This window comes from Lissotriton vulgaris, chromosome 7 (genome assembly GCF_964263255.1).
Source record: "Lissotriton vulgaris chromosome 7, aLisVul1.2, whole genome shotgun sequence".
Classification (NCBI taxonomy): domain Eukaryota; kingdom Metazoa; phylum Chordata; class Amphibia; order Caudata; family Salamandridae; genus Lissotriton; species Lissotriton vulgaris.
Genome location: NC_141695.1, coordinates 859267495 through 859293772, shown reverse-complemented (window position 1 = coordinate 859293772; position 26278 = coordinate 859267495). Strand labels below are relative to the sequence as shown.

At 47.1% G+C, this 26278-nt stretch overlaps 1 protein-coding gene across 2 annotated transcripts in view; it reads left to right on the top strand.

Annotated features, from left to right (window-relative positions):
- Window positions 1-26278, top strand: part of MRPL22 (mitochondrial ribosomal protein L22) — a 106601-nt gene that overhangs the window by 19805 nt on the left and 60518 nt on the right. Inside the window, exons 2-3 of one of the 2 annotated variants that reach the window (XM_086931241.1) lie at window positions 20365-20410; window positions 20833-20968. In XM_086931241.1, the coding sequence (XP_086787367.1) occupies window positions 20365-20410; window positions 20833-20968 (182 nt within the window). The remainder of the gene's footprint in view (window positions 1-20364; window positions 20411-20832; window positions 20969-26278) is intronic. The other variant, XM_086931242.1, reaches the window with a different exon arrangement.

The following is a 26278-nucleotide window of genomic DNA, read 5'->3' as shown; positions in this document are numbered from 1 at the left end:
CTATACAATGCCTTTTCTTTTCATTAACAGAAGGGGTAACACTTTTTTTAGCCTAAATTATTTTAATTCTAAGGGGGAGCTGTTGAGAGTTCCTTCTTTTAATTAACATAATAAAACTATATAAAATCAAACATTATTTGTAAAGCGCAAACTAATCACCCCTAAGGGTCTCCAGGCGCTGTGGGCTGTCGGGGAGATTAAGCAAGCTTTTGCCAAGAGTTGCATGGTGCTGGGCTGAGCTGCCGCTGGCGCTGGGGATCGAACTGTGAGCCTCGTGCTCTAGCATTAGCATTAACATCTAATTTTGAGTTAGATTTTATGCCTATAGTTTTAACATGCAGCATTGTTGCTGCTATTGCATTGAGAGCATTAACAAACCGTGCTCACACCCTAATGCTTCCTGACACAATTTTAGAATGAAGTAGCAGTATTTGGAGTACTTTGGAAGTCTTTTAGCCAAAAGGCGAGCCATCTAGTGCCTGAGACAATAGTTTTGTTTACTTTAGAAGTGTGTCTGTTTAGAAGAAAGGCATTGCGAAATTTTTGGATGATTTCCTATTGGTTATGCCGTTTTATGTGTGAAGTTCTAGAGTTACCCTGGAAAGAAAAAAGTAAAGATGGGTCTTCTTAGCTCGTTCTGTCTGGTTCGAACTGGTCAGTTAGTGGAACTTCAGTTTAGAATGTTATATATTGGTCAAAAAACAAATGTTACATGTTCAAGCCTGTGTATATGTTTCTTGATTTTTTATTTGATACAATCTACTTTTGATAAGCGCAGAAACAACGATATGTGTGTAGGTATTCTTATTAGACAGGGGGGTTCTCTTTATAAACCCCTGTTTGTTAGAACTAGGCATAGAGATCTGAAGGATTGCTCGGATTCTGACAGAAAAAATAATGCCAAAGTGAGACTGAAAAAAAACCTTCATCTTCCACTGGCACATTTATTCTCTCATTTAAATGGAACATCTTGAGCCAAGGATGTGAGAGAATGGATCTTTTAATGAGAGCGGTTAAAGAAGTCTTATAAAGGATTTGGAATTAGAATTCTTAGTGGATATACCTGTATACCTACAACTTTCATGGTGTGAAGATTGATTGTTAAAGGGTTACTAAAGGGTTTGGCTTGCTCTGGGTAGTTATTTGTTACCATGATAAATAAAATGGGATTCAGAACTAGGATAGACTACTTAGTACCAGGTTTTAGTTCCTACATATAAAAATAACTAATGTTTTTTTTTGCTTTTAATTTTATGACGAATATTTTTATTGCTCAGTATAGTGTGCACAATTTCTTTTATAATAATGATAAACCAGATGAGCTTACACTTGATAACTAAATATTCTTTGAGACTTGGGTAGTAAATAAAACTGTAGATAAAACAATATAGTTTTTTTTCTATTTTTAGAGCATAGTTTCCAAAGTCCTGGTTTTTTCTCTCCTATTTTCCCGTGGGTCTCTTCACAGGTATTTTCCTCAGTAAAGTTAGAGAGCTGAAAAAAAAATCTTTTGAGTAGTAGTTTTCTGTGTTAAACAGATTGTTTCTCCACTTTGAGGAGTGGTTTGATGTATGAGAATTACCCTTGCTCTAGTGACTTGTTTACTGTATTTCTAGCTACTTCTTTTGCACAGGTTGTCTGAAGGGTGCTTTAAAGATTTTTTTTCTAGTCGTGAGGTGGTTGGGTTCTGAAGGTGATCCTGATGAAATATGGCTGTTTGTGTTGATAATGTAGAATTCCCCCTCAGAAGGGACTTTCAAGTTGTGGTGAGATTGTAGATTGGTGTCTTGACAGAGGCTCAGTTTTGTCCTAAAGGTAGTTTCCAGTTGTATGGTTTTTGAGATGAGTTCCACAGTGATTTTGCCACTTAAAGCTTGATGTGGGAGTCTCCGTGGTTTGTATTGCAGAATAATGCTAGAGTGTTGTGGAGCTGCGCAGTCCACCACATCCTTTGTGCACCTGAAGTAGTAATGTCGTTTGGTAGGTAATGTCGTTTGGTAGGTTTGATGGTTACTTTGGCCCAGCTGTCTTTTTTTTTTTTTTTTTTTTTTTTCATTTAAGGTTAACCCAGATAGAGTATTTTAGTGCTGTTTGGTTGCCCAGTCCAGAGGAAATCCATTTGTAAAAGATGGATACATTCCTGTGGTCGCACAACAATTGCACCTCTGGTGGTAGTTAAGTGCTGGTAGCTTAATCTCTTTGCGAGTTGTTCATATGTAGAGATGTTGTTGAGGGTTGCCACGAGCGCTGAGTTGTTATTATTGATTAGTAGACAAATCTTGACAGTAATGACGTAGTCACTCCTGATGTCAGGGCAGTTGTCAGTCACTGAGGTATGTGCTGGTTGGGCAAATATGGTATCTCATTTGTTGCTGGAGGTCTTAGTGGGGCAAATATGGTTTGTTGGTGGTTGAAGGCCTCTATACCTGATGTAATTATGTTGCGTTGTTAAATCGTTCTTGTCAAACCAAATGTTGAGGTTTTCGAGGTTGGGTTAGTTTAGTAGAGTCATGGACACTTTGTCTGGTAAAGCGTTAACTTTTTGTTGCTGGGAGACGACCTGTAAATCAGTAGGAAGGAGAAGGTGAAGTTTGCAGTGGGTTGACATCTTATATGCAAGTATTTGCAATTGGTCATGCTGAGGTCATTGATGCAGGATATTTTTTAATTATTTCTTAAAGATGATGGCTGTTGGTCTTTTCCAATCTTGCCAACATCTTTTTTGACGATGCTGTATGTAATTAGGCAGGATGACTTCGTGGTATGTGGACACTGAATTATTGCTGAGCTATGTTTCTGTGATGAATCTAAGGTCCAGTGCTGCATTTGAGAGTAAAATAAATATGTTAAAATGGTTGTTGTTCATATATCTCAGCAGAATAGCAGGCAGCTTAGTTGAATTGACCTTGTCTTCTTATTGTGATGGAGTTCTTCTGAAGTAGAGATGGGTGCAGGGAGTGTGAATCATTTATGAAGGGGTTGTGTCTGTGGCCTTAAGTGGAGTTGGAGGGCAAGTCTATATGATAAGGACCCCTGTTGGTGTGAGAGAAGAGGAACTCGGAGGGTAAGGTTGAAGGGGCTGTAATGGGAGATGGGGGTGTTGGTTTGCAGTTTCAAGGTTGCATTGAATATGGTGATGGGGGGCAGGTCCATAGAGGGGCATGGTTTATTTGTAGGCAGGCTGTTCTGTCGATGGAGGTCCATTAATATAAGTTGTATTTATCCCCCATGAGGTCTAAGGGGCTGTACACAGGGCATAGCGAGTCTGAATATCCTGTGCCAATTAACCCTGCTTTGAGGATCTATGGAGGTTGATCTCTTGGAGTTCAGTTGTAACTACTCTCACCCTGTGTTTCCTACTGTGGCTGTATATTAAACCCAGGAATATCTATCTCCACCCTGTAGTCTGTCTGTAGCCTATCCCCTCTTCTATTTTTACCGTAGGCTGTGCCCAGGATCAACTACCTCCACCGTCTGGAATAAAAGTGTACTGTACCCAGTAAGTAAGTACTGTTTGGGACCTGTAAGGATAGGTTTGGCTGTACCCAAGTGGTTGGCCAGGAGCCAGTAGTCTCGCCTTGTAGCGTGATAGTGGGCCATATCTGAAGTGACTATCCTTTTACTAGGAATGCTGTCTGCTGTACTCAAAAGTGGCTATTCTAGATGTATGATTATTACCTACTGATTATGGGGAGCAGGAGTCTTACTTGCTGGTTTTAGGTTAGAAGAGAAGAATTTCAGGCCGTGATCTTTTCCAAGTCCTAACAGAACCAGACAGCAGGTGCCGTTAACCTGGAGCCTTTTACCTTGCTCAAGTTATGCAGCAGATGGGGACTTAAAGAGGCTCCTGTCACTCGCACTCTCTGTACGAATCTGTTGCACGCAATTTTCCATCTGGCCCGGAAGGCTTTGGTGGCAGTGCTTCAGAAGGGGAGACTTTTGATTTTGTACCAGCCTCAAATGAGTGCCCCGTCGCTTAGCTCCGTCACTCGGGGGATTGAAGTCTGCAATGGCCAATCAGTTGCCCTGATCGCCTGCAGCAGAGGGAAAAACACAAATCCACAAACATGTTGCCTTTTAAAGACCTATGCTTTTGTCACAGAACTTACTAGGGCGTCAAAGTTAAATACATCTTAAATTAGTTGATTCACTACCAACCCTCTCGCCTTGTGTGGTCCTGTCATCCTATGCAGTTCTCAGTTTCGAAGTTATGCAAGGCCCGCCTTTCATTACATAGGCCGCATATACTGGAATTAACTCCCTCTCACTGTATATGCTGAATCTAATCATTCATTGTTTTGTAAATGTTGAACAACCATGTCTGATAGACATTAGTTCCACTTTCCTCCTGATCGCTTTCAGTTACCTTTTTTTCTAGCCCCAGGACATACTATTGGGTAACAGTGCATTGGGGAACGAATGCTTTGGAGTGTTACAAGAGAAGAATTGTATTTTTCTGACTAATATGAGAGTGAAAATGGCAAATGAAGGCCTCATGAACAAGACATGAGAACTGTTGAGGTGCGCGCAGGATTAGATTTCTCAGGTTATTGCCACAATTTTTACCATACATGTTACTACTTCTGCGTTGTTTTAAAAAAATATATATTTTCATACATTTTTCAATAGAACAGTACATTCATAATAAAGGCAGCTCAAGTTAGGCACAGTACATGTACATAAGGTTACAGTGCTAATGTTCAGTTGAGATTCAACAGTGTGGAAAGTTAAACACGTATTTGTTCTTCTCTAGTGACTTTTACTTCCAATGGCTCCTTTTATGATCCCTTATGGCATTGTAGGCACATTACCTGTAACATATTTCCGCTACTAATCAGTCCTGTAATATGCACATCTTATCAAGTATATCTCGAGTTGGGAGTGTCAGGATTAAACAACGACTTGTGAAGGGTGTGTTGCAAAAGGTAATAACCTTCAGATGGTGTTTGAGTCTTAGCTCTGATGTGCAGCCGCAGTGCTTTGAGATGTGCTCTTCCCAGGGTCGATGTCCGGGATATCGCGTGGGTAGGCAATGAGGTAACTTTTAAGGGGTCCCCAAATGTCCCTAGGCTGGGAGGTGCACGGGAGTAGCTCTGCATAAGTGGACAATTGCTCTTGGCAGAATAACAAGTCATTGAGCCAGTCCTTAAATTTAGGTGCCTTTCCCCTGCCCCAGCGGCATGCGATGCACCGCTTAGCCATCAGAAGTACAGCAGCAATATATCTCCTGTGTGGTGTGGAGATTAGTTAGGTATAACCCAACAGGGCTAGCAGCGGGTGCGTTCAATATTATGCGTTGTCATTAATTGTATGGCTGCAAAGACTTGATTCCAGTATTCGTGTACCTCTGGGCAGCCCAAGCCAAGTGTAGAAAGTCGGCCCCTCGGGCTTTGCACCTATCACATGTTTCGGGGTCCTTTAGCTTGTATTTATGCACCTTAACTGGGGTGTAATAAAGCCGGTGAAGGAATTTAAAATGTGTTATGAGTAGTCTGCTGCTGGCAGAGATGCTCTTGGTTTGTGTGCAACAGTAATCCCAATGGTCATCCGACAATTCGTAGCCCAATTCCGAATTCCAGTGCGCGCGTGAGTTGGTCGGAGGTATTTCCCTTTGTGAGTGTACAGTGTGATATATGGTGGAGACTAAATGCCCTGGAGACGTGGCACTTAGCAGCATTTGTAAGGGTGTAAGAGCTGGGGTTCCTTGGGGAACACTGGGGTAACTGACCGTACGCCCTGCCGAAGTCGTATATATAAGAAGACCTCTAATGGAGATGGGCTACCTCTAATTGAGATGGCAAAAGCCCGTGAAACAGCTGTTTGGATGTTGGAAATTATCCATTATGATAAAGGTCCCCCTACGTGGTGAGTTCAGTCCGTTCTCTAAGTCTGTGGAATGCTGTTTCCTGGAGGAGGGGCATGCTGGGGTGATAAGTGAGTGGGAGCAGTGGGGAACAGAGCATTGGACTTTGCAGCAGGTGGCCTATGCGCTTCCAAGCGTTTATTGTGCATGTAACAGTGGTTGGATTTTTATCCCTGAGGCAAGGTATGGCGTATAGCATGCCATCTATAGGTATAGGTCGGCCAGCCAATGCTCCGCTGCTACCGGCGGCATATATCGCTGAGGATGTAACAAGTAGTAGGCATAATGAGCTTGTGCACTCATATAGTATAGCTCGAAGTTGGGGATGTTGAAACCACCCTTAGAATACGGCGGGGTAAATATGCTCCACTGTAGCCTTGGCAGTTTGCCTCCGCCCCCCCCCAACCCCACACCACACCAACTTGATCATTTCGGATCGGAGTGTTTTGAAGAAATACCCTCCCGGATGATATGGGATATTTAAAAAAAGGTACAGCAGTTGAGGGAGTGTTGCTATTTTAATTAGAGATGCTCTTCCTGCCAACAATAGTGGTAAGGAGATCCAACGCCTGACATAACCATTGATGCGATCCAGAGCAGTGCCATAGTTAGGGCGCATCATCTCCTCCCTGTCCCTAGTGATGCAAATGCCTAAATAACGCAGGTCCGAGTCACACCATTCCAGTGGATAGTCTAAGGGGAAGCGAGACGTTGCCTCCATTAGGGGGAAGATGTAGGATTTCCCCCAGTTTATCTGGACTCCAGACAGTTTTCCAAATACAATAAACTCCCTGAGCACCGGATTCAAATTTTGTTGTGGGTCTCTGATATACAAGGTAATGTCATCTGCGTAGAGAGATACTAGAATCGGGCGCTGGTAACAGCAGAGTGCCTTGTCTTGATGGTGCTGTCTCAGCTTGGCCGCCAATGGTTCAACCACCAAGGTGAAAAGGAGGGGGGAAAGTGAACACCCTTGTCTGGTGCCTCTTGTGATTGAAAAAGCATGGGATAAATGAGCATTTATAAGAACTTTAGCAGTCGGTAATTGGTACGAAATCTGGATCCAGGATAAAAATAGTGGGGGGTAGTCCCATTCGACAGAGTCGAATGACTTAGTGGCATCTAGAAATATCGCCGCCAGAGGTAACTCGGGTGCCACATTATTGAACGTGAAAAGGGCACGTAAATTATGTGACGTAGCCCTCCAGGACACAAAACCCGACTGATCGGGTAGGATCAGCTTTTCCATCAGGAAACTAAGACGGTTAGCTATTAATTTGGCCAGTATTTTGGTGTCACAGTTGAGTAGGGACAGTGGTTTATATGAATCGCAATGTAGAGGTGACTTTCCGGATTTGATTAGGGACATGATAAGCGCCTCCCTCATGGATGACGGAAGTTTGCCGGCTTCCAGCGATTCCTCATACACCTCCCCGAGGATAGGGGCCATTTGATCTATATACGTTTTGTAAAATTCTATGGGTATGCCATCCATACCGGCAGGTTTACCAGATTGCATGTGCATAATGGCCTCTCGTACCTCATCCAACTCGAAGGGAGGACATAAGAACTATCTTTGTGTATCTCCCAGCCACCCCAATGCTACATCTCCCAGGTATTCAAGATCCAAATATTCAAATCTGATAGATGTGTATAGCTGTGAATAGCTGGCAGTAAAGGCATTTAGTATGTCTGCTGTATCTCTAAATAGTATGTCCCCTGGTGTGGCCAGCTCCAAAATATAGTTGGAGAAGCGTTGTTTCCGAATGGTTTCTGCCAGTGTTTTACCCGGCCGTTCGCCTTCTCCGTAACGGCGAGCCACCCAGTATGTACCCCTGAACCGTGCCTCGCGATCAGCCATATCTGTGTATTCTGTAAGTTTCTCTCAAATTTTTTGTTGGGTGTCACTGTCTGGCCCCGACAACAGCTGTGTCTCGAGTGTTTCGAGCTCTATTTCAAGTCTCTGCAATGTGTTCGTGATATCTCTAAGCACTCCTGAGCTTTTTGATATGCAAAATCCTCTGAGTGTTACTCTAAACGCTTCCCAAATGATCTCTACATTATCTACCGACCCCCTGTTCCTGTGGAAAAAGTTCTGGATTTCCTCCCCCAGTTAAGTCTGAAAGACCTCGACCAATAAAGTGGAGGGCTATAACTTCCATGCAATGAGGGGGGGAACACAGCCTGGTGAGATTAATGTGAGTCTTACTGGAGCGTGATCAGAGTATGTTCTTGCCAATTGTGTTACTTTGGTTATGGCAGGTCCCAAACCCTGTGACAATAGCCAGTAATCCAACCATGCCCAGGATGAAGCTTGTGCAGTGAAGTGTGTGCCTTCTTTATATATATTCGCTCTATCTGCAGCAGGATTATATGTTACATTACAGTCACCCCCCTCAAGCTATATGACTGGATCCTATTTCCGCTATCTTACCCCATAGTGAGGCATAGAATTCAGGTGTATCAACATTGGGGCCGTAGCAGCAAGCTAGTGGGACTGACTCTGAACCCAGCCTACCCCAAGCCAGATAGTATCTCCCCTGTGAATCCCAAGAAGCGCCTGCTAAGGCGCAGTGGGTGCATTTATTGATGAGTATAGCTGTTCCTCTGCTGTAGGAGGCGTAGGAAGAGAATATTCTGTGTTCAGCCCATCTGTGCGCAAAATTATTGTTGTGCAGGGGGTCAATGTACGTTTCCTGTAGCATAGCAATGTGGATCTGGTGCCTATCCAAATATGCCAGAATTTGGCGTCTTTTTCGTGGGTCTCCCAACCCTATAACATTCCAGGTAATTAGCTGTAAGCTCTCACGTGAAGTTAAGTCAGCCATAAGTCCATTTGGTTCGTGGTACAGGGCCCTATGGCCTCAAAAAGAAGTGCTAAAACAAGGCTGTAACTATCATTCCGTCCAATTCCGTGTGCCATATATATGTTGATTTCTGTATTGAATAACCCCTACCCTTCATTCCCCACCCACTGAAGCATCCCAAACACGCCACTATCATAATGCCCATCCCCCACCCAAACACCCAAAAAAAAGGAAACCCATGCTGCTTGTATTATGCAGCAAAGTTCTGTTGGGGGAATATCCATGAGGGGGGTACCCCTAGGTGAATGCACAATGACCCCACGCCCTTAACGGACCGAGGTGGTGGTACAATCGATCTCGGGGGGGGGGGGGGGGGGGGGACTGGGGGTGCTTGGCGTACATGGTTCTCTCTTGTGGTAAAAGCAGAAAAGAAGAGGGAAGCAAACACGAGGTAAGCCCCGTATGTCACTTATCTGGTTTGCAGTGGTCATTGTCTAATGCGCTGCAGAGTTCATGCTGAGCCATGTCCTGAAAGCGTCGCGGTCAGCCGACCACCCAGTCCTTTTTGTAGTTTTCGTTGTACTTTCAGTGCAATTCAGCCTTTGGTGGAGGGAATGGTGAGCGCGTGCATGTGCCATGGGGATAGTTAGATGCTTTGTTACGTTTAAGGCGTTTCAGAAATTCGTCTACTTGTTGAGGCTTAGTGAAGAATGACTGTTTCCCCTGATGCGTGATTCTTAGGCGTGCCGGGTACAGCAGTGCATAATCTATTTGGGCCTGTCTCAGTTTTTGATTGGCTGACATGAATTTCCTTCTCTCCTCCTGCACCATTGCCGTAAAGCCAGGATATATGGAGAATGTAACTCCATCGAAGCACAGTTGATGTCTTTTTAAGTGCAACATCACAATCTCTAAAATTCAGCAGGCGACCAATGATTAGACGCGAATAGACTTATCGCTGTATTCTTCAATTTTTCCGGTGTTGGTGATTTCCGGGACCCCAAGAACGCAGATATTATTACGCCTGCTGCGCGCTTCAAGGTGTTAATTTTTGGCTGCTATTTTTTTCAAAAGTTTGTCCATCTGTGTCAAGCTCGTCTGGGTCTGAGGTTGCATCTTCTGCGTCAGAAACATGACGTTTGTGATGCTTTCCTCATGTCTATCCAGCTTATGGACTATGGCATCCAGTCGCGTCGTCATGGCATCCATTTTGTCAGCTATTGCAGCAATGCCTTGTCTGACCTCCTGAAGGATGGTTGTCATGTCCTTGCTTGACATGTTGGAGGATTCCTGCCCTGAGCTGGTTGTGGTCTCCGTCCCTGCCGTATTTTGTACCTCTTGATGATGTCGGGAGCTCTTTTTAATTTCAAAGGTCAGCCGTGGCTGTCTTGCGTCCGGCTTCCCCATAAGTTTACTAGCTGTGGTGTCTCGCCCTGTCACAGATCCCAGTGCCAGTGTTGGTCACAGTCATTATGATAAGGGTTCAATCCCTACCTTCCGTTGCTGCTGCTGGTTATCGCCTGGGTAGGATTTTGACTGTGTCTCTTGCCTGCTATATCCTAGTTGGCCCCTCCTCTCGTCCAGTCAGTGTGGGTGCTCCTGGAAGTGTAGAGAGCGGATCATCTCAAACCCCTTCGGTCTCTTTTCGTCGTGCTGAATTAATGCGATCCGTCAGGTCAGTTGTCGTGCACTAACGCGTAATTATTGGCCCGTTGCATTCATTTTCTCCTCCCTGTGACATGTTGTTGCGGTGTGCTAGTCTAGTTCCAGCAGCTATATTGGGCCTTCAGAGTTTATGATCAATCGGTCTTCTTACTGTGTGAAGTCTTGTCAGCCTCAGTGAGGTGAGCTAAAGGTGCCTGCTGCTCCATACCACAACTCGGGCAATTTCCCTCATGTGCGTGTTGTAGGGTCACAGTTCTGCTACGGTATGCGTGAAACTACATGCCCCGCCACATCCAGTATGCGCACATTGCCCTGTTGCAATAGTGTGTACTACTTGAGCCTCACAACTCACAGTTCCATTGCCAGTCTATGGCTATAGGCGCCAGGCTGATGTCAGTAATTACGTTTCTCGTGTCTCCCCCGGTGGCACACTCTAATGGGCGTCAAGCAACAGGGATTAGTGTCCCTAACGCATACCTCCGCGGCGTCCAGCATTCCGCAGGCTCCCTGGCTGGTCCACAGAAGTGCAATATCAGGCACGCGTCCCTTTTGGTTCTCCGGCCTACAGTGGGCCCGAACTGAGCAAGACCTTAGCGGCGGCTGTGCATTTCACAAGGTGCACAAATAGTCAGCGAATGCTATTGTTATGGTTAACTCTTTGTTTGGTCCCTCATGGCGCAGTGGTGGGCTCACGCCCCGTCGGGTTTCAGGTCTCCCGTAGGCCCTTGCACAGCAAGGAATTAGCAGCGACTGCGCTCTGTGTTAGCGAAGTGAATATAGGCGATTGCCAACCATCTGTATCTGCTGTTGTTACTGTTAACGAGGGCGACTCAGCTACAGCCTCGCCTCACTCCGCCAGGGAACTTTGCCGGTCGGTGGCTCCAGGCGGTTTCAGCTGAGGTGGCGGCAGTTACTCGATGCAGTCACAGCGGCGGCTCCATTCACTCCACATGTTCCAGTTTTTCATCGAGGATGCCATATGCTTCCATCTTCGTATGGCGATAACTTTTATGCAACAGTTTGTCTGAACAGGATTAATGGGTGGATTTATGAGCCGAGCTGCAGGAGCCTCACATCAGTGCAACCATCTTGCTCATGCTCCACCTAGCGCACCCCTACTACTTCTGCGTTGTTCTTTTATGTACAGCTCTTATTATTATTATGCGCAATTTGTAACGCACATGGCTACCTACAAAAGGTTTCCCAGCGCTAGGCTCAGTTACGGAAAATAGATCAAACCAGAATGTCATCAAGAGAAAATGCAAAGTTGGAAAGATTCCAAAAGTTGAAGCAGCGAAACCTAGAGAGTGCCTGACACTCCCACAGTGTTGGAGGTAGATCATTCCAGAGTCTCAGTCCAAGGAAAAAGAATGCTTAACCTCCTTGGCAGGAGGCTCTCATTTTAGGAATTACGGGCAACCTCCTATGACTAGAGCTCAACGAGCATGCGGGGGAAATACAGAGACCCAAAGTCTCTCAGAGAAACAGGTCCGGTGTTTGAAAGGCATTTGTACATATAGCACAATGTCTTAAAATGTACACAGCGCTCAATAGGTAGTCAATGTAAGGTCCACAACATACTGGCTGTGGAGGTGAATTAAAGATAATTTTGGGTAATTAAATTAGGACTTCAATGGCACTCAAAAATATTCTTTTAGCCCAATGCATTTCAATGTAAATTTAAGATACCACCCACATTTCATGAAAAACAGATCTTGAGGCCAATTTGTCTCCTGGAGTCAGGATTTTCGATCAAAAGGTAATGCTGAGGTGATTGGGATCTATTGCAGTCAACAGTTTCATAGACCGGGCAAAACGGAGACGGCAAGTTTGTGCTATTTACACAGGAGGTGTCAAATGAGCTTCAACATAATTGTTTACGGTTGAGAACGTCAGTGAAAAGGTGTTTGGCATAACAGGAGTAGGCACATTTAGACTGCCTCCACTGAGTGATAAGTTGATAGCACTCATTTTTAGAAGTTAGTTATCAGGGACAGTCAGTCACAGGGTGTCACATGTGCAGCAGTGGCACTAGCTGGCTATTATATTGATTTTCACTCTAAAATGGTGATTGCTTATTGTTGGTCACCATTAAACATAAGTGTCTTGTAATGAGCGACTCTTGCTTAGTGGTGACCTTTGCTCACAGGGGTGATAGGTCATGAAGGATTCTTGTTCACCCACTGACCTCAGATTGATGCAATTCACCTACAGTGGCTAGTTTTTAGGTCTCTGCCTGCCAAAGACTGCGCACATGCGCAGTCAAGTTGGCAAGATTTAATGAGATAGAGAGATTTTCACTAGCGAGGTTAAGCCCCGCCCCTCTTTTCCATTGGCTGGCGTCACCGTTCATGCTAAACGGTGGCCAGCCATTGCAGAAGAGGTCCTAGTGACGTTCTTCTTTCTCTGTAAGCCCCGTCCTTTTCAGACTCGGTTTCTTGACTTAATTGTGACGTCAAAGGTTTCTTATCTTCTTTATGGATCCAGATGGCCCCATAAAGAAGCTAAGGAACCTTTTACGTCAGCAGGAAGTCCGGCCGAGTCACGGACTACAAAGTGTCGGTCATGACCAGCGCGTGTCCTGCCATAGGAGACTTCTCTCGAGTCTGGGGAGCTTCACTCCCTCCATCCACGGACCAGCCTGCTTTTGCTCCCTGGCAGCGCACATTGCGGATTCAGTAATAACGCATGTATTGTGGGGACTTTTGAGATGGCAGCAGCAGCTCAGCTCGGAAACCTTTCTGTAGTGGAAGGTCTTCCTTCACATGGTGGAGTGGGCGTGAATTGAATTTGGAAGTGACTTTGAAGTGCGGGGCATCATTGGCGGCAGAAAGGAAATTCTGCGGGGCTCTGAGAAAGCGATTCTCGGGATGGCAGGCATTGGAAAGAGACGCCGGGTGCTGTTAGAGGCTGCCGTATTGGTTGGTTGCTTGAAATGCTGTTACCGTGGCTAGTGGCCACATATTAGTCTACAGGTGAGAGCATTTGGGTTTCCAGGGGGAAAATAATGCAAACGAATGTAGCGGACCTTTCCAGAGGGCAAACAATGCAAACGAAGGTCAGGGACCTTTCCAGAGGGCAAATAATGCAAACGAATGTCGCGGACCGGTTCCCCTAAAAAATTGCCGTCTAGGAACCCCCCCCCCCTCCACTGCGCAGCTCCCAGCAGACAAAACCAGGCGTGGGAGCACTCTAAGGCTGCAGCTGCAGAGAGGGCTGGTGCGTGCCCTGGTGAAAGTGCCAGACTCCACGCTACAAAGTATGCAGGAGGCCGCCGTCAGCTAACTGCAAGAAGGCTTCACTCATGGGTGTGAATTTGTGCTGGGTGGGCACGTTGTGTAAAGGTGATCGGGGGCCCGTTGCATTCAACACTTGGCACAAAAGCGCTGACTGAGTCTTTGGTGAAAGGTGTTGGATGTGCTCTTTGTGTAAAGTGGGGAGCCCTTTGCAGGTATCATGTGCGGTGGGTGCTAGGACCGCACGGGAGGCTGCAGCTGAGCCAGGATGCGGGCCACACTCCAGCGCACTATACTTGTGGAAAGGTTCTTCTTTCCTCTCTGCTCTTCCCCACCCCTCTCCTGTCATACGGGTACAATTTGGTAGTCCCTCATTGTCTCCCTCTGTTCTCGCTTCTCTCCGAAAAACGAGGGGTTGCAGTGGATGGGGCTCTTGGTCGGAGTGTGCAGGCGGTGGGACCGCAGAGTGGGAACCCTGGTGCTGGGGAGGAGCACTCCTGTGCTGCTGCCACTGACGGTAGGCTGCGTTTATATAATGCCTCGTCTACCTGGCCTAGTGGCACTGGGGTGGTTGTTGACAACAGCAGGTTTATCCACCGTTGCCGGTCATCATTCTCCTTGATCAAACGGGTCCAGCAAAAAACTGGACAAGATGGGTCGAGTAATTAACACACACGGCATTGCCTTGCAGACGGCTCGCACAGATCCCAGCAGGGCTCTGGGGGTACGAGTACAGTTTACAGTTGGTGCGATGGGGGGAGGGTGTTTGGATCAGAGTGCCTTCTTGCGCAGGACATTGGGGGTAGGCATGGACGGTTGAGGTGACTGGGGTTGCGGGCATCCAAAAGAAAGTAATTAATATGAACTTTATTCCCAGATTGTGAGAACCGGGGTGGGGGGGTGTTGCTGCTGTGCGGATATGGGGTTGGCGGAGATTGGTATTCAGTTAGGAGAGGGACATGGCGGCGGGGGGGGACTCTGTGAGAGTTCTAGGGCTGCTGCAGGTCGGGAGAGAGAGAGGGGCGCTGGCCTAGTGGTGGGTGTGTTTGGGAGTTGCAGTGCAGCGTTGGACGGTGGGTGCTGGCAGCGGAAATGTTAGCCCCCACCCCCACTCCCTAAATGGGGAATGGTTGGGATTTGGTAGTACACTGGCTTTGGTAAAGCGCAGTGCACAGCGTGGGGGGTTTAGCTACAAGGAAAGTGGGCCGTCCGAGTAAAGGTATGTACGAGATAGGGGGAACATGGAGGTTTAGTGTGTGGTAGGTTGGCCGTAGCACATACTGGAGATAGCAGGGCATGCACAACGGACGAGGATGAGTCCAGGGAAGTTAAAATACGCAGGGAGAGCAAGTGGGGGGGTTTGGAAAGCCCGAGTACAATTTTTGGGGTAGGGGGTGAAGAATGGTAGAATGATGCATACGCAAGCGGGGGTACGCAGAAGGGTTTGGTGCAAGGACACCGCTCGTGAAGGGGGCGGTTTTCTCGAGCGGCCTGTAGCTCAGTTTGAGTTGCGCTGGAGTAATTTGCTAGGATGGCATACATGGACATACTTGCTGGTCAGTGCGATATCAGCCGTGAGTTCCCCAAAATGAATTTGTCCTGGTGTGATGCAACGGGTGCTCAGGTATAGCGCTCCAATACAGTCGAGTTCGTCAACGGGACAGAGTCGATTTACAGCTTTCAGGTGAGGCTTTGGGTCGCAGTGCCTGGCACTGGTGGGTGTGGCATCCAGAAGGAGGAGTTGTATCCTGGGGTCAGGAATATGGGGGGTAGTAGGATCCAGCCCACATAGGGAGAGGATTAAGGGAATTGCTGGAGTCCTTAGTAGGTGATCCGGGTACAGTGGGCGAGGGAAGGAGAGGGGGGCTCGGAGTGACTTCGCCTGCACAGGACGCTGGGTGACAAATATGATGCTCTGGAGGTGTTGATTCTGGTTTTGGCACAGGGGTGGGAGAAGAGTTGCAGGTTGGCGGCATGCCGGGCTCGAGAGGTGGACGGGGTGACAGGGTCTATGGGGGAGAGCGTGTGTTTTCATTTGCAGCCTACAATACGCGGAGTACTGAAGGTTACAAACGTGTCCTACGTAACGTTTGTTCTTGTGTTTGAGTGTCTGCCATTTAGTGCAGTATTATACCTCTACTTTGTATGCTTTTGTAACATACACACGTCACTTTTTGTGCTCCTGTAATGTACCGTTTGCTACCTCTTGTATTTTGTTTGCTCGCAATTGTTACTTTTGCCTCTTGTAACTTAAAGTTTGCTTTTGTAATTTGTTCACTTGTAATTTTCTCCTCATGTATCATTACTGTTCCTATTGTGAACCGCTCTGACACCTTCGGGTAAAGTCCGCGCTATATAAAAACGCATAAAATAAAATTAAAAAAAAAAAGTAAAATCTTCCACACTTGCACCAGAGCGCTGTGGGGAATGTGCCAGCTTATCTAAACTGATCAAACGACTCTGCGGTGTAACCTGGCAGATAGGATCGGCTTCTCCCTGAATCCAGCTTGGGTATATCATCGATGTGGTGCTGAAAGGAAGCGCACAGGATCACACGGGGCGGCGAACCTCGCCTGCATTCTTACACAACATGTTTCTGTGCGCAGGCAGTTCAGTAAAGAAAGGCAGCCATTAAATGTTTCCAAAACCCTGTCGCGATAGCTCCATTTTAAACACCCTTTCACTACTTTGGCAAGAACACAAAACAGCTGTCCATGTCGAAACAAGTCATTTGTGGGCACACGACCTGTACACAATGCATACAGGGTCAGACTGATTTGCATATGGCCATGTCTGAACTGGGTGTGGCAGAGTGGGCTAAAGAAGGGTGATGGATTAAACCCAGATCTGTTGACTGGCTGAAGACGGCTGGAATGCCAGAAACCGGTCCTAGGAAGCTTGTTTCCGGTCCAGGGAAGGCATGGCTTGGCAGATCGAGCTGGACTGTTCCCATGAGGGTCAGACTGATTTGCATATGGCCATGTCTGAACTAGGGTGGCAGAGTGGGCTAAAGAACGGTGATGGATTAAACCCAGATCTGTTGACTAGGTGTGAGTGTTTGTTTGGTTCAGATGCTCCGTTCATCACCAGCCCCTTTTGTACTGCTATGTTTTTGCGTGCAGGCAGATCAGTAACGAAAGGCGTCCATCAAACGTTCCCATAACCCTGTTGCGATAATTCTGTTTTAAACACCCTTTCACTACATTGGTAAAAACACAAAACAGCTGTCCATGTCGAAACAAGTACTTTGTGGGCACACGAACTGTACACAATGCATACACGCTCACATGGTTTGGACGAGGTACATACACCACTTGAACAATTTATTCAATACTAGCAGCCCGCCCCGAAGTTGTCCGGGAGCAAAAGGTTGCTTCAGGGCCGCAGCCTGTCCCGACGTTGTCCCGGGGTCCCCTGGAGCGCAACCACCACCTTCAGGGCCCCCAATCAGCCGAACCGCCACCTTCATGGCCCCCAATCATCCGCACACAGTTCACCGCTCCTCCCTGCGCTAACGGGCCACTCCTCCCCGCGCTTCACTTAGCCGCACATGTTCCGCCTACTCCCAGCACTTCACTGAGCCGCACAAGTTCCGCCTCCTCCCAGCGCTCCCACTCTTCACCTATCTCAGCCCGACTTCACCGCTCCTCGTTCCGCCTCCTCCCATTGCTTCAGTCAGCCGCACATGTTCCGCTCCTCCCCGCGCTTCATCTATCTCAGCCCGACTTCACCGCTGCTGTCCGCCGCTCCTCCCCGTGCTAGATGATGTCAGCACGCACGTCCACGTTGTTTGCTCACACAGCCGGCGCTACTTTTTAGGGACTACTTTTTTTTTGTTTATTTTTTAAATAACGTTTATTTTTATTTTTTTTATAGCCTATGTCCATCTACAGGACCCCCCCCCCCCTTTCCAACGCTGTATTGGGTGTTGCGATTGGTTGTGTACTTTTCGAGTTTACCTGGCTCAAAGGACACATTTCTCTCTTTATAATAGTAGTATAGATTCTGACCCATTGCGCGCTGTTGGATTGCTGCTTGACAATCGAGAGTAGCGTTGCAACTAATGTGTATTGTAAGGGACAGGGAGCGTAGTAGGGGAAAGATTCGAACCCCCACTGCACAATAAACAAGCAGACCCAGTCCTACTGTCGAACAGCTCACAAGAGCGTGTGCAGCTTCGTGAAAAGAAATCCCTGCGTGCTGGACCGAATTGTGGGTTTCATGCAAGGCGTGAGTGTGGAACTCCTGCCGCAGATCACACAGTAGAAGGCTGTGCACCGGGCTTGGAAGAGGCGCACAGCACGGGTGCGTCCGGCTGTGTGGGGTGGACCTCCGGCATTATGTAGATAAATATTAGGGGGGACGGACACAACGTAGCTGAAAATCATTTTATGGCGAATTTAAGTGGCATTGCTTCTGATTTGTGTGGCTCTTCTAGGACAGAAGAGTTTCTTTTTGGCCCTCATATTTTGATTTGTGGTTGTCCTAGGACCGGGGCGCATCTCCCACCCTCACCTGGCTCCGTCCGTTAATGGTCAATCCTATAACATTCACCTCTATAGCGCTTTATTGTATAGTTCAGAGACTTTGTGGCGATGTTACAGGTCATTTAGTTGCCCATCTCACTGGAACTCTGCTGCTGTTCCGCATATTTTCATGATGCGACGCTCTGGGCTCACTCTGGCCTAGCTTCCTTCCTCCTCTATCAACTCGTCAATCGCTCTTTTTTTCCTCTTCACGTTTTTTCACTACAGTTACATGAAGATTTCAGAAATCCTGCCTTTTGGGCCATGTTTCGAACCTTGCGCTGGCGACCGACGGTCGCTGCCCAAAGGCCTGGGCGGTGGCCATGCGTGCTTCAGCCTTCGCTGATGTGCAGTGCCGCAGTGTTCGCGCCCCACTTGTGCATTGTTGGGCGTGCACCGCGGGACCCCACACGCGTCTTTCTTTTTGAAGGGATTGCTCCGCTGTAGGGCGCTGCGGTAGGTTGTTGCACGCAGTGCGTTTGGTGCTTCTGCAGAATGTGGTGTGTTGTGTTGCACACGAGGATAACGTGCAGTGCAGCAATGATGTAGCGTGTCACCGTGCACTGGTGTACAGTGGCGCTGTAAAAGATTACGCTGCACTTTGTTGTGCTGTAACGTTTGTTGGTGCGTATTAAGCTGCTGAACACCGCTGTGCTACAAGTTATGCTGGGTACGCACAGACTCTATGCCATGTGGCGCTGCACTTTGTGTTTGGTGATGTGACGTGTACCGCTTAGTAGCATGGCGGGTGCTGCACGTTTTGCTGCTGTACATCAGGGCGCTATACAAGATGACTTTTTTCAAGGGTCGGTGATGTTTCCTGTGCTAAATGGATGTACTTATGGTGCAGTGCAGCTACGCGCTTTATAATATTGCACTGCACTTTGGTACCACACTTGGTGGTGAGAACTGCGGGCCTGCAATCTGTGCCTCTGTATGTACCTCGAGGCGCCCCACACGAGAGCTGTGCACGATGCATGATCCTTTCAAACCCGGACACAGTTTCTTGCCTGAACTCCCAGCAGTTCTTGGCAGCTTCGGGCATGTCTGGAAGAACAGGTTGGCGGCGCCAACACACAGCAGTATCGCGATATGGATTCAGTGTGTGAAAAGTGCAACACATGATGGGAAGGCCTGTCCCGACTATCGCACATTGTTTCAGTATTTCGCCCTTCTGTTTTTAATGACGGGTTGCTCTGGCCCGCATTGTTGCAGCCGCCCTGCAGGGTCAATGCAATAGGTCTCATCTTTATTACACTTAAAGCAATTCTATTTGTAAACAGGTGGCTCTTTAGCTTTACTTTCATTAGTGTTTGTAAAACTTTCATGTACATAACATGCAGATACATGTGTGTGCATATATATATATATATATATGATGTGTATATATATATATGATATATATGTGATCAAGGGCCCGAAACGCGTCTTGCTGGCTGTGAAAGAACAAAAATAAAACTTTACCTTGCCTGAATACGCTGTGGTCGGTCTGAGTTCCTGCTTCACTGCACAAACGGAAGTGGTTGGAATGGCTGGTGCATATATGTATATATAGACACACACACAAACCGATATAAACATCTGCATATTTAAATAAATACTACTATTAATGCATCAATACATATACATACATATGCATAGTATGTACATAAACGTTTAAAAAAACAATAATAAAAGCAAAGCAAAAAGCTACCTAATTACAATCGGAATTGCTTAAGCTTAACTAAAGCCGAGACCGTTACATTGCAAATGCTTGTTTCTACTGCGCCTCCTCAGAAGGGACAGACCCAATGTTTAGACCTAGAACTGCAATTATTTTACATGCATATCCTTTGTTCTTTTTAATAATCACTTTTTACTTTCTACTTACTTTGAAAGTCAGAAAGAAAACCTTTTTCGGACTGCAAATTCTCCTCTGTTCAACTTCTTATTGGTGATGTTCGCAAGTGAAAAAAGTGCTTTTGAATTAGAGAGTGAAAAGACTGAATCTGGACAGGATGTGGAGCAGACAAGTACAAAGGCAGAGCAAGGAATGGAGTTGGCAGTGATGATAGGCGGATAGGAGAGATAGCAGGAAAGCAAATAAAGGGTTATTGCCTCTCTTCTTACTTTACATAGTACTTTGGACATGAGGGGTCTAGTTTCTCAAGGTTGAGGGTGTGGAGCTTTAGTATTACAAGTTGGTGCTCTGATCCCTCTAGACTGTACAATATAGGATACACTGAAGATGTAAACCTGAATAGCTTAAACGTTTCTTCATCTTGCAGGATGGCCATTGCTGCATAGGATGCTGACATGGGTGTCTAGGTCTCGGTGAGTTTTAATTTTTTATTTGACTATATTTACTCTCCTGCTCCCTTAGCCAGCAACTTCCTTGTGTATGTTACTACTTAACAGTGTCCAGATGGTCGTTGTTATGTTAGTGATTAATGCTGTGCAGCGTTTTGGCACCATACTACTGAAAGACCCGAGGGCATTGTGCTGGTGGTGGCTGTAGTTATGCTGTTGACTGAACCTTTGGTAGCACTATTCTTCTGATGGGCTTCATGGTACTGATGAATGTGGTGCGCTGGTGTCTAGAAGAAGTTCAGCTCTGGGGTTTGAAACCACCTATTCAACCATAGGAAAGCTTCTGCTTTCTAGAAGGAGGCTGGTATTGTGCTGCTGGTGGTAGTTGTTGTGCTGGTGATGGGTGACCTGTGACTGTTATTTATGTGAATGCTTTGTTTTTGCAGATTATTGGCCTCCTGCAATGTTTCTCAGCTTTCCCAGTTTCACACAAGCACTGCAGTGGAGAGAAGCAGGAACTGGGAGATGAAAAACAAAACAGTGTACCCTCCACAGACTCCAGAGGAACCCAGGAGACCAGCGGTGAGCTCCCTTCTTTATTTGGTAGACCATGTACCAGGGTGTTTTGGTCCCACAGTGCTGTCTATAAAACCCTTAGAATACGTTTGATTAAAAAAAAAAACCTCACTCACACCTTGTGGTCGAAACGCATCAGTGGTGGTGTGTTGGTGGCAATATGGGTCACTAAGAAATAGAAATTAATACATTACCCTCCTGGAGTGCAGCGTATAATTCTTTTGGTGATCAAGACACCGACACCAGCACCAATTGAATTGTCACATTGTCATGGACCAAATTGGTGATAGTGAGATATATGTCTCCAATATAAGATAAATATTCATTTGTAATGTGACTTTTCTGTCTTTGTTCCCTTTTGATATCAGTCATGGATCATTCAGGCAGCCCTAGAACACAATTAAAAGTGTTTTCTATTAATATTTGCTGTTCGAAGTATGCACAGATAAGTGCTGAAGATACAGCTTTAGGCGACTGTTTCTTTTTGTATCGTCTGGCAATGAGCTGGCAACCCTAATCATAAGACTGGAAGTTTGTTGCAGGATCAGCACATAATTTATGTCCTCCACCCTCAATCCCTGATTAATGCCATAATAGCAATAGTTTAACTTGTATCAGTTTCACACGTCTTTATTTCGATTTTTACATCATAAAAGACAGTCTACATAAAAGGAATAAAACCAGATCTTACATACATATAATTCAAAACATCATATTTTCTTCCAAAACAGTTCATCATTTAAAAAAAAAGATTAAACAGTGATTTTAAAGACGCAGTATAAAAAATACCCATAATTAAAATTGATAATCAAGATACATGAAGGTGTCTAGCTCTGATTACCCAAGCCCACCCTAGGTACTTTGCTACACCTATGATCACAATCTCTGAGGTATTTGTTCTTAGAGCCCACAGTGCCTCTGCAATATTCATCTGACAACAAATGGGCCTAATCCATTTATTCCTTGGGGCTGAATAGGCAGGACAAGCAAAGAAAAAGTGACCCACACTCTCCTTTTGATCATTACACCAGGGGCAGTGCTGAGTTGAACTGCCATGCCATTTCTTGGAAAAGGACCTTACTGGCAGAGACCCAACTCTAAACTGATGGTATAATTTTTTGTACAAACTCCTGGTAATAACATCCCAGTAGTTCTCCAATAGGGGATCCAGTTTGTGCACCAAGAATGTCAAGTCAAGTCAAGTCATGAAATTTGTATAGCGCACTACATACCCAGAGGGTTTCAAGGCGCTTAGGAAGGGGAGGAGGATTATTTGTCAAATATCCATGTTTTAAGCTGCTTTCTGAACGCTAGGTGGTTCTGGGTGAGGCGAAGGTAAGCGGGGAGTGAGTTCCATGTTTTAGCAGCCAGGTATGAAAAGGATCTGCCTCCCATGGTGGTCTTGTTGATGCGAGGTACAGTGGCGAAGGCTTGGCTGGAAGAACGTAGTTGGCGGGAGGGAGTGTAGAAGGACAGTCGAGAGTTGAGGCAATCTGGTCCGATGTTGTAGAGTGATTTGTGTGCGTGGGTAAGCAGTCGGAAAGTGATCCTTTTATTGACGGGTAGCCAGTGGAGGTCTTTAAGGTGACCAGAGATGTGTTCGTTGCGTGGGATGTCTAATATGAGCCTGGCTGAGGCGTTTTGGATTCGTTGGAGTTTCTTCTGGAGTTTAGCGGTGGTACCTGCGTAGAGGGTGTTTCCGTAGTCCAGTCGGCTCGTGACCAGAGCGTGGGTGACTGTTTTCCTTGTTTCGGAGGGGATCCAGCGAAATGTTTTCCTGAGCATGCGGAGAATGTTGAAGCAGGAAGAGGATACGGCACTGACTTGTCTGTTCATTGAGAGTGAAGAATCCAGGATGACGCCAAGGTTCCGTGCGTGGTCTGTCGGGATGGGTGCTTTTCCGAGGGCTTCCGGCCACCAGGAGTCGTCCCAAGCAGAGGGGGATGTACCTAAGATGAGGACTTCTGTTTTGTCTGAGTTCAGTTTCAAACGGCTTTGTTTCTTCCATTCGGCAACTTCTTTCATTCCTTCGTGTAGGTTAGTTTTGGCGGTGCTGGGGTCATTGGTGAGAGAAAGGATCAGTTGAGTGTCGTCCGCGTAAGAGATGATGTTGAGGATGTGTTGGCGTGCGATGGCCGCGAGGGGGCTCATGTATACGTTGAAAAGGGTGGGGCTGAGTGAGGATCCTTGAGGTACGCCGCAGATGACTTCAGAGGCCTCGGACTTGAATGGAGGAAGGCGGACTTTCTGGGTTCTTCCGATGAGGAACGAGGTGATCCATTCAAGTGCTTTTCCTTGGATTCCGATGTTATTGAGGCGTTGTAGAAGGGTGCTGTGGCAGACTGTATCGAATGCTGCAGAGAGGTCGAGGAGGATGAGGGCGACTGTGTCTCCATTGTCCAGTAGAGTTCGAATGTCGTCTGTTGCTGCGATGAGGGCGGTCTCAGTGCTGTGTTTTGCTCGGAAGCCAGATTGTGAGGGGTCGAGGGATTTGTTGGCTTCGAGGAAGGCGGCGAGCTGGTTGTTGACGGCTTTCTCGATGACTTTGGCCGGGAATGGAAGAAGCGAGATGGGGCGGTAATTTTTGAGTTCGGTGGGGTCGGCTGTTGGTTTTTTCAGAAGGGCGGTGAGTTCAGCGTGTTTCCAGTCTTCCGGGAAGGTGGCGGAGTTGAAGGAGCAGTTGATGACGTCTCGGAGGTGCGGTGCTATGACGGAGTCTGCTTTGTTGAAGATGTGGTGAGGGAATGGGTCTGTGGGGGATCCTGAGTGGATGGAGTTCATCAGGTGGATGGTGTCCTCAGTGGAGATTGGGTTCCAGGCGTTAAGGGTGTTCACGGGGGGACGATGGTCAGCGGATGGTAGGGTGGGTTGGTTTCCGGGTTGGTTGTCGAAGCTGTTGTGGATGTCTGCAATCTTGTTGTGGAAAAAAGAGGCTAGGGAGTCGCAGAGGGTTTGAGAGGGGGTGATGTCGTTGGAGTTGGCCGAGGGATTGGAAAATTCCTTGACGATGTTGAAAAGTTCCTTGCTGTTGTGGGCGTTGTTGTCAAGTCGATCCTTGAATGCTGTTTTCTTGGCTTTTCGGATCAGTTGGTGGTGAGTGCGGGTGGCGCTTTTGAAGGCGTCCTTGGTGCTGGTGGTTGGGTCTTTTTTCCAGGCCTTTTCAAGGGAGCGGCAGAGTTTCTTGGACTTCTTGAGATCATCGTTGAACCATGAGGCTTTCTTGTTGCCAGGTTTGCTTTGACGTTTTTTCAGTGGGGCTAAGGTGTCGGCGGTGTTGGATAGCCATAGGGTGAGGTTGGCGGCGGCTTCGTTGGCGTTAGAAGAGAGGGCTGGGGAGTTTCGAAGGAGCGATGCGGAGATTTGGTCCGTGGTGATTTTGTTCCAGTTTCTTTGCAGGGTAGGTTGGGAGTGGTTGATGGGTTTCGGCTTGTTGTAGGTGAAGTGAACGCAGCTGTGGTCGGTCCATAGGAGATCCGTAGTGTGGCTGAAGGAGACATGATTGCTGGATGTGAAGATGGGGTCGAGTGTGTGACCTGCGATGTGGGTGGGGGAAGTGACTAGTTGTTTAAGTCCGAGGTTGGCGAGGTTGTCCACGAGGGTGGCGGTGTTGTGGTCGTTGGTCTTTTCGAGGTGAAAGTTGAGGTCTCCCAGAAGGATGTAGTCTTTGGAGGGGAGCGCGTGTGGGGTGATGAAGTCCGTGATGTCTTCACTGAATTTTGCGCGAGGTCCTGGTGGTCTGTAGAGGAGAGTGCCTCTGAGTGTGGTCTTGGGGTCGATGTGGATCTGGAAGTGAAGGTGTTCGGAGTTGGTGAGGTTGGCGTCAGAGCTAGTTGAGATGCGGATTGATTTCTTATGAACGATAGCGATTCCTCCTCCTGTGTGGCTGGTACGGTCTTTGCGGGTGATCTTATAGTCTTCAGGGATGGCAATGGTGATGTCTGGTGAGGAGGAAGCGTTCATCCATGTTTCTGTTAGGAAGGCGACGTCTGGAGAGAAGCAGTCTAGTAGGTTCCATAGGTCAATGGCGTGCCTGTGCACCGATCGGGTGTTGAGAAGGATGCAATGTAGGTGGTTGGGGTCGGGAATCTGTGGTGTGGTTGTAGCGGAGATGTTGTCGGTGCCGCTAAATTTGCAGGAGTAGCAGGAGAAAGGTCCATGGGTGTGTCCAGGAGCGGCTTGGACGCAGTTGGGGGCGCGACCGGGGTTAAGGGCTAGGAGGGTGGTGGCATCGTAGGTAATGCGGGAGGGCTGGGCAGCGCGAGGGGCGGTCTGGCGCTGGGCGCGGTCCAGGCGCGGACGGGCGTAGACGGGCTTACCTTTGGCACACCTTCGGCGTGTACGTAGCGCGTGGACGCTGCGCGTGGGACCATCTGACATTAATGGACAGAGGAAGGGGAGGGGCGAGGGCGGTTCAGCTGGGAGGCGGGTCGGGCTGAGGAGGAGGTTACCCGTTAGGGTGGCTGCATCTGACAGCACAACAGATTGGTATCTAACAGATGCCCAATAGAGCATTTTAAATTCTTGTTTAGGGGGGAAAGCAGTAGACCACGGGTTAGCCCACAATTGGCTAAGTCCCATACTTTCCAAGATTAATTTCACCTCACGGAGCCATGGAATATTACCAGAACCCAAGATTGATCTCACTTCCGCGAGTTCATTGGCAAAAAGGGTTAGATCCGACGACGTCCAAATCCGTCTCCACAATGCTACCAGCCGGTACTGTGCCATCTCATTTATCGGCTTACAACCCATATCCAACAGAAGAGGTTTTATTAGTGTGGATTGGGGTAATCCTACCAGTTTGCGCAAGAATTTATTTTGGACTCTTACCAAGGGGGTTAGGTCCATAAAACCCCACAGGTCAGCCCCATACAAGATGGCAGAACTAATTTTTGCTTCATAAATCTTTAGTGCAGGTGATACCCTTTTGGTTAAAGACATTCTTTGCTCCTGGATTAAGCATCCCGTAAGGCGTACAAATCTTAAGGGGAGAGCATCAACCTGAGGCTTCCAGCGTAGGCGATAGTCTAGAGTCACTCCAAGATAGATCATGACATCCACCTGTTCAAGGTCGACTCCATTCATGCTAACGTGGCTTTTAATGGGGCGATGTTTAGTTAAAACCATGAATTTAGTCTTGCTCACATTTATTTGCAGATCATTTAATTTACAAAAATCCTCAAATCTGTTAATTGCCATTTGAAGGCCCCTACGTGTCTTGGAGAGGAGTAATGTATCATCAGCAAAGATGAGCAATGGGGATTTAGTCCCGCCCAATGTGGGTGCATCAGTTGGGGTGTCTGCAAAAAACTTCAC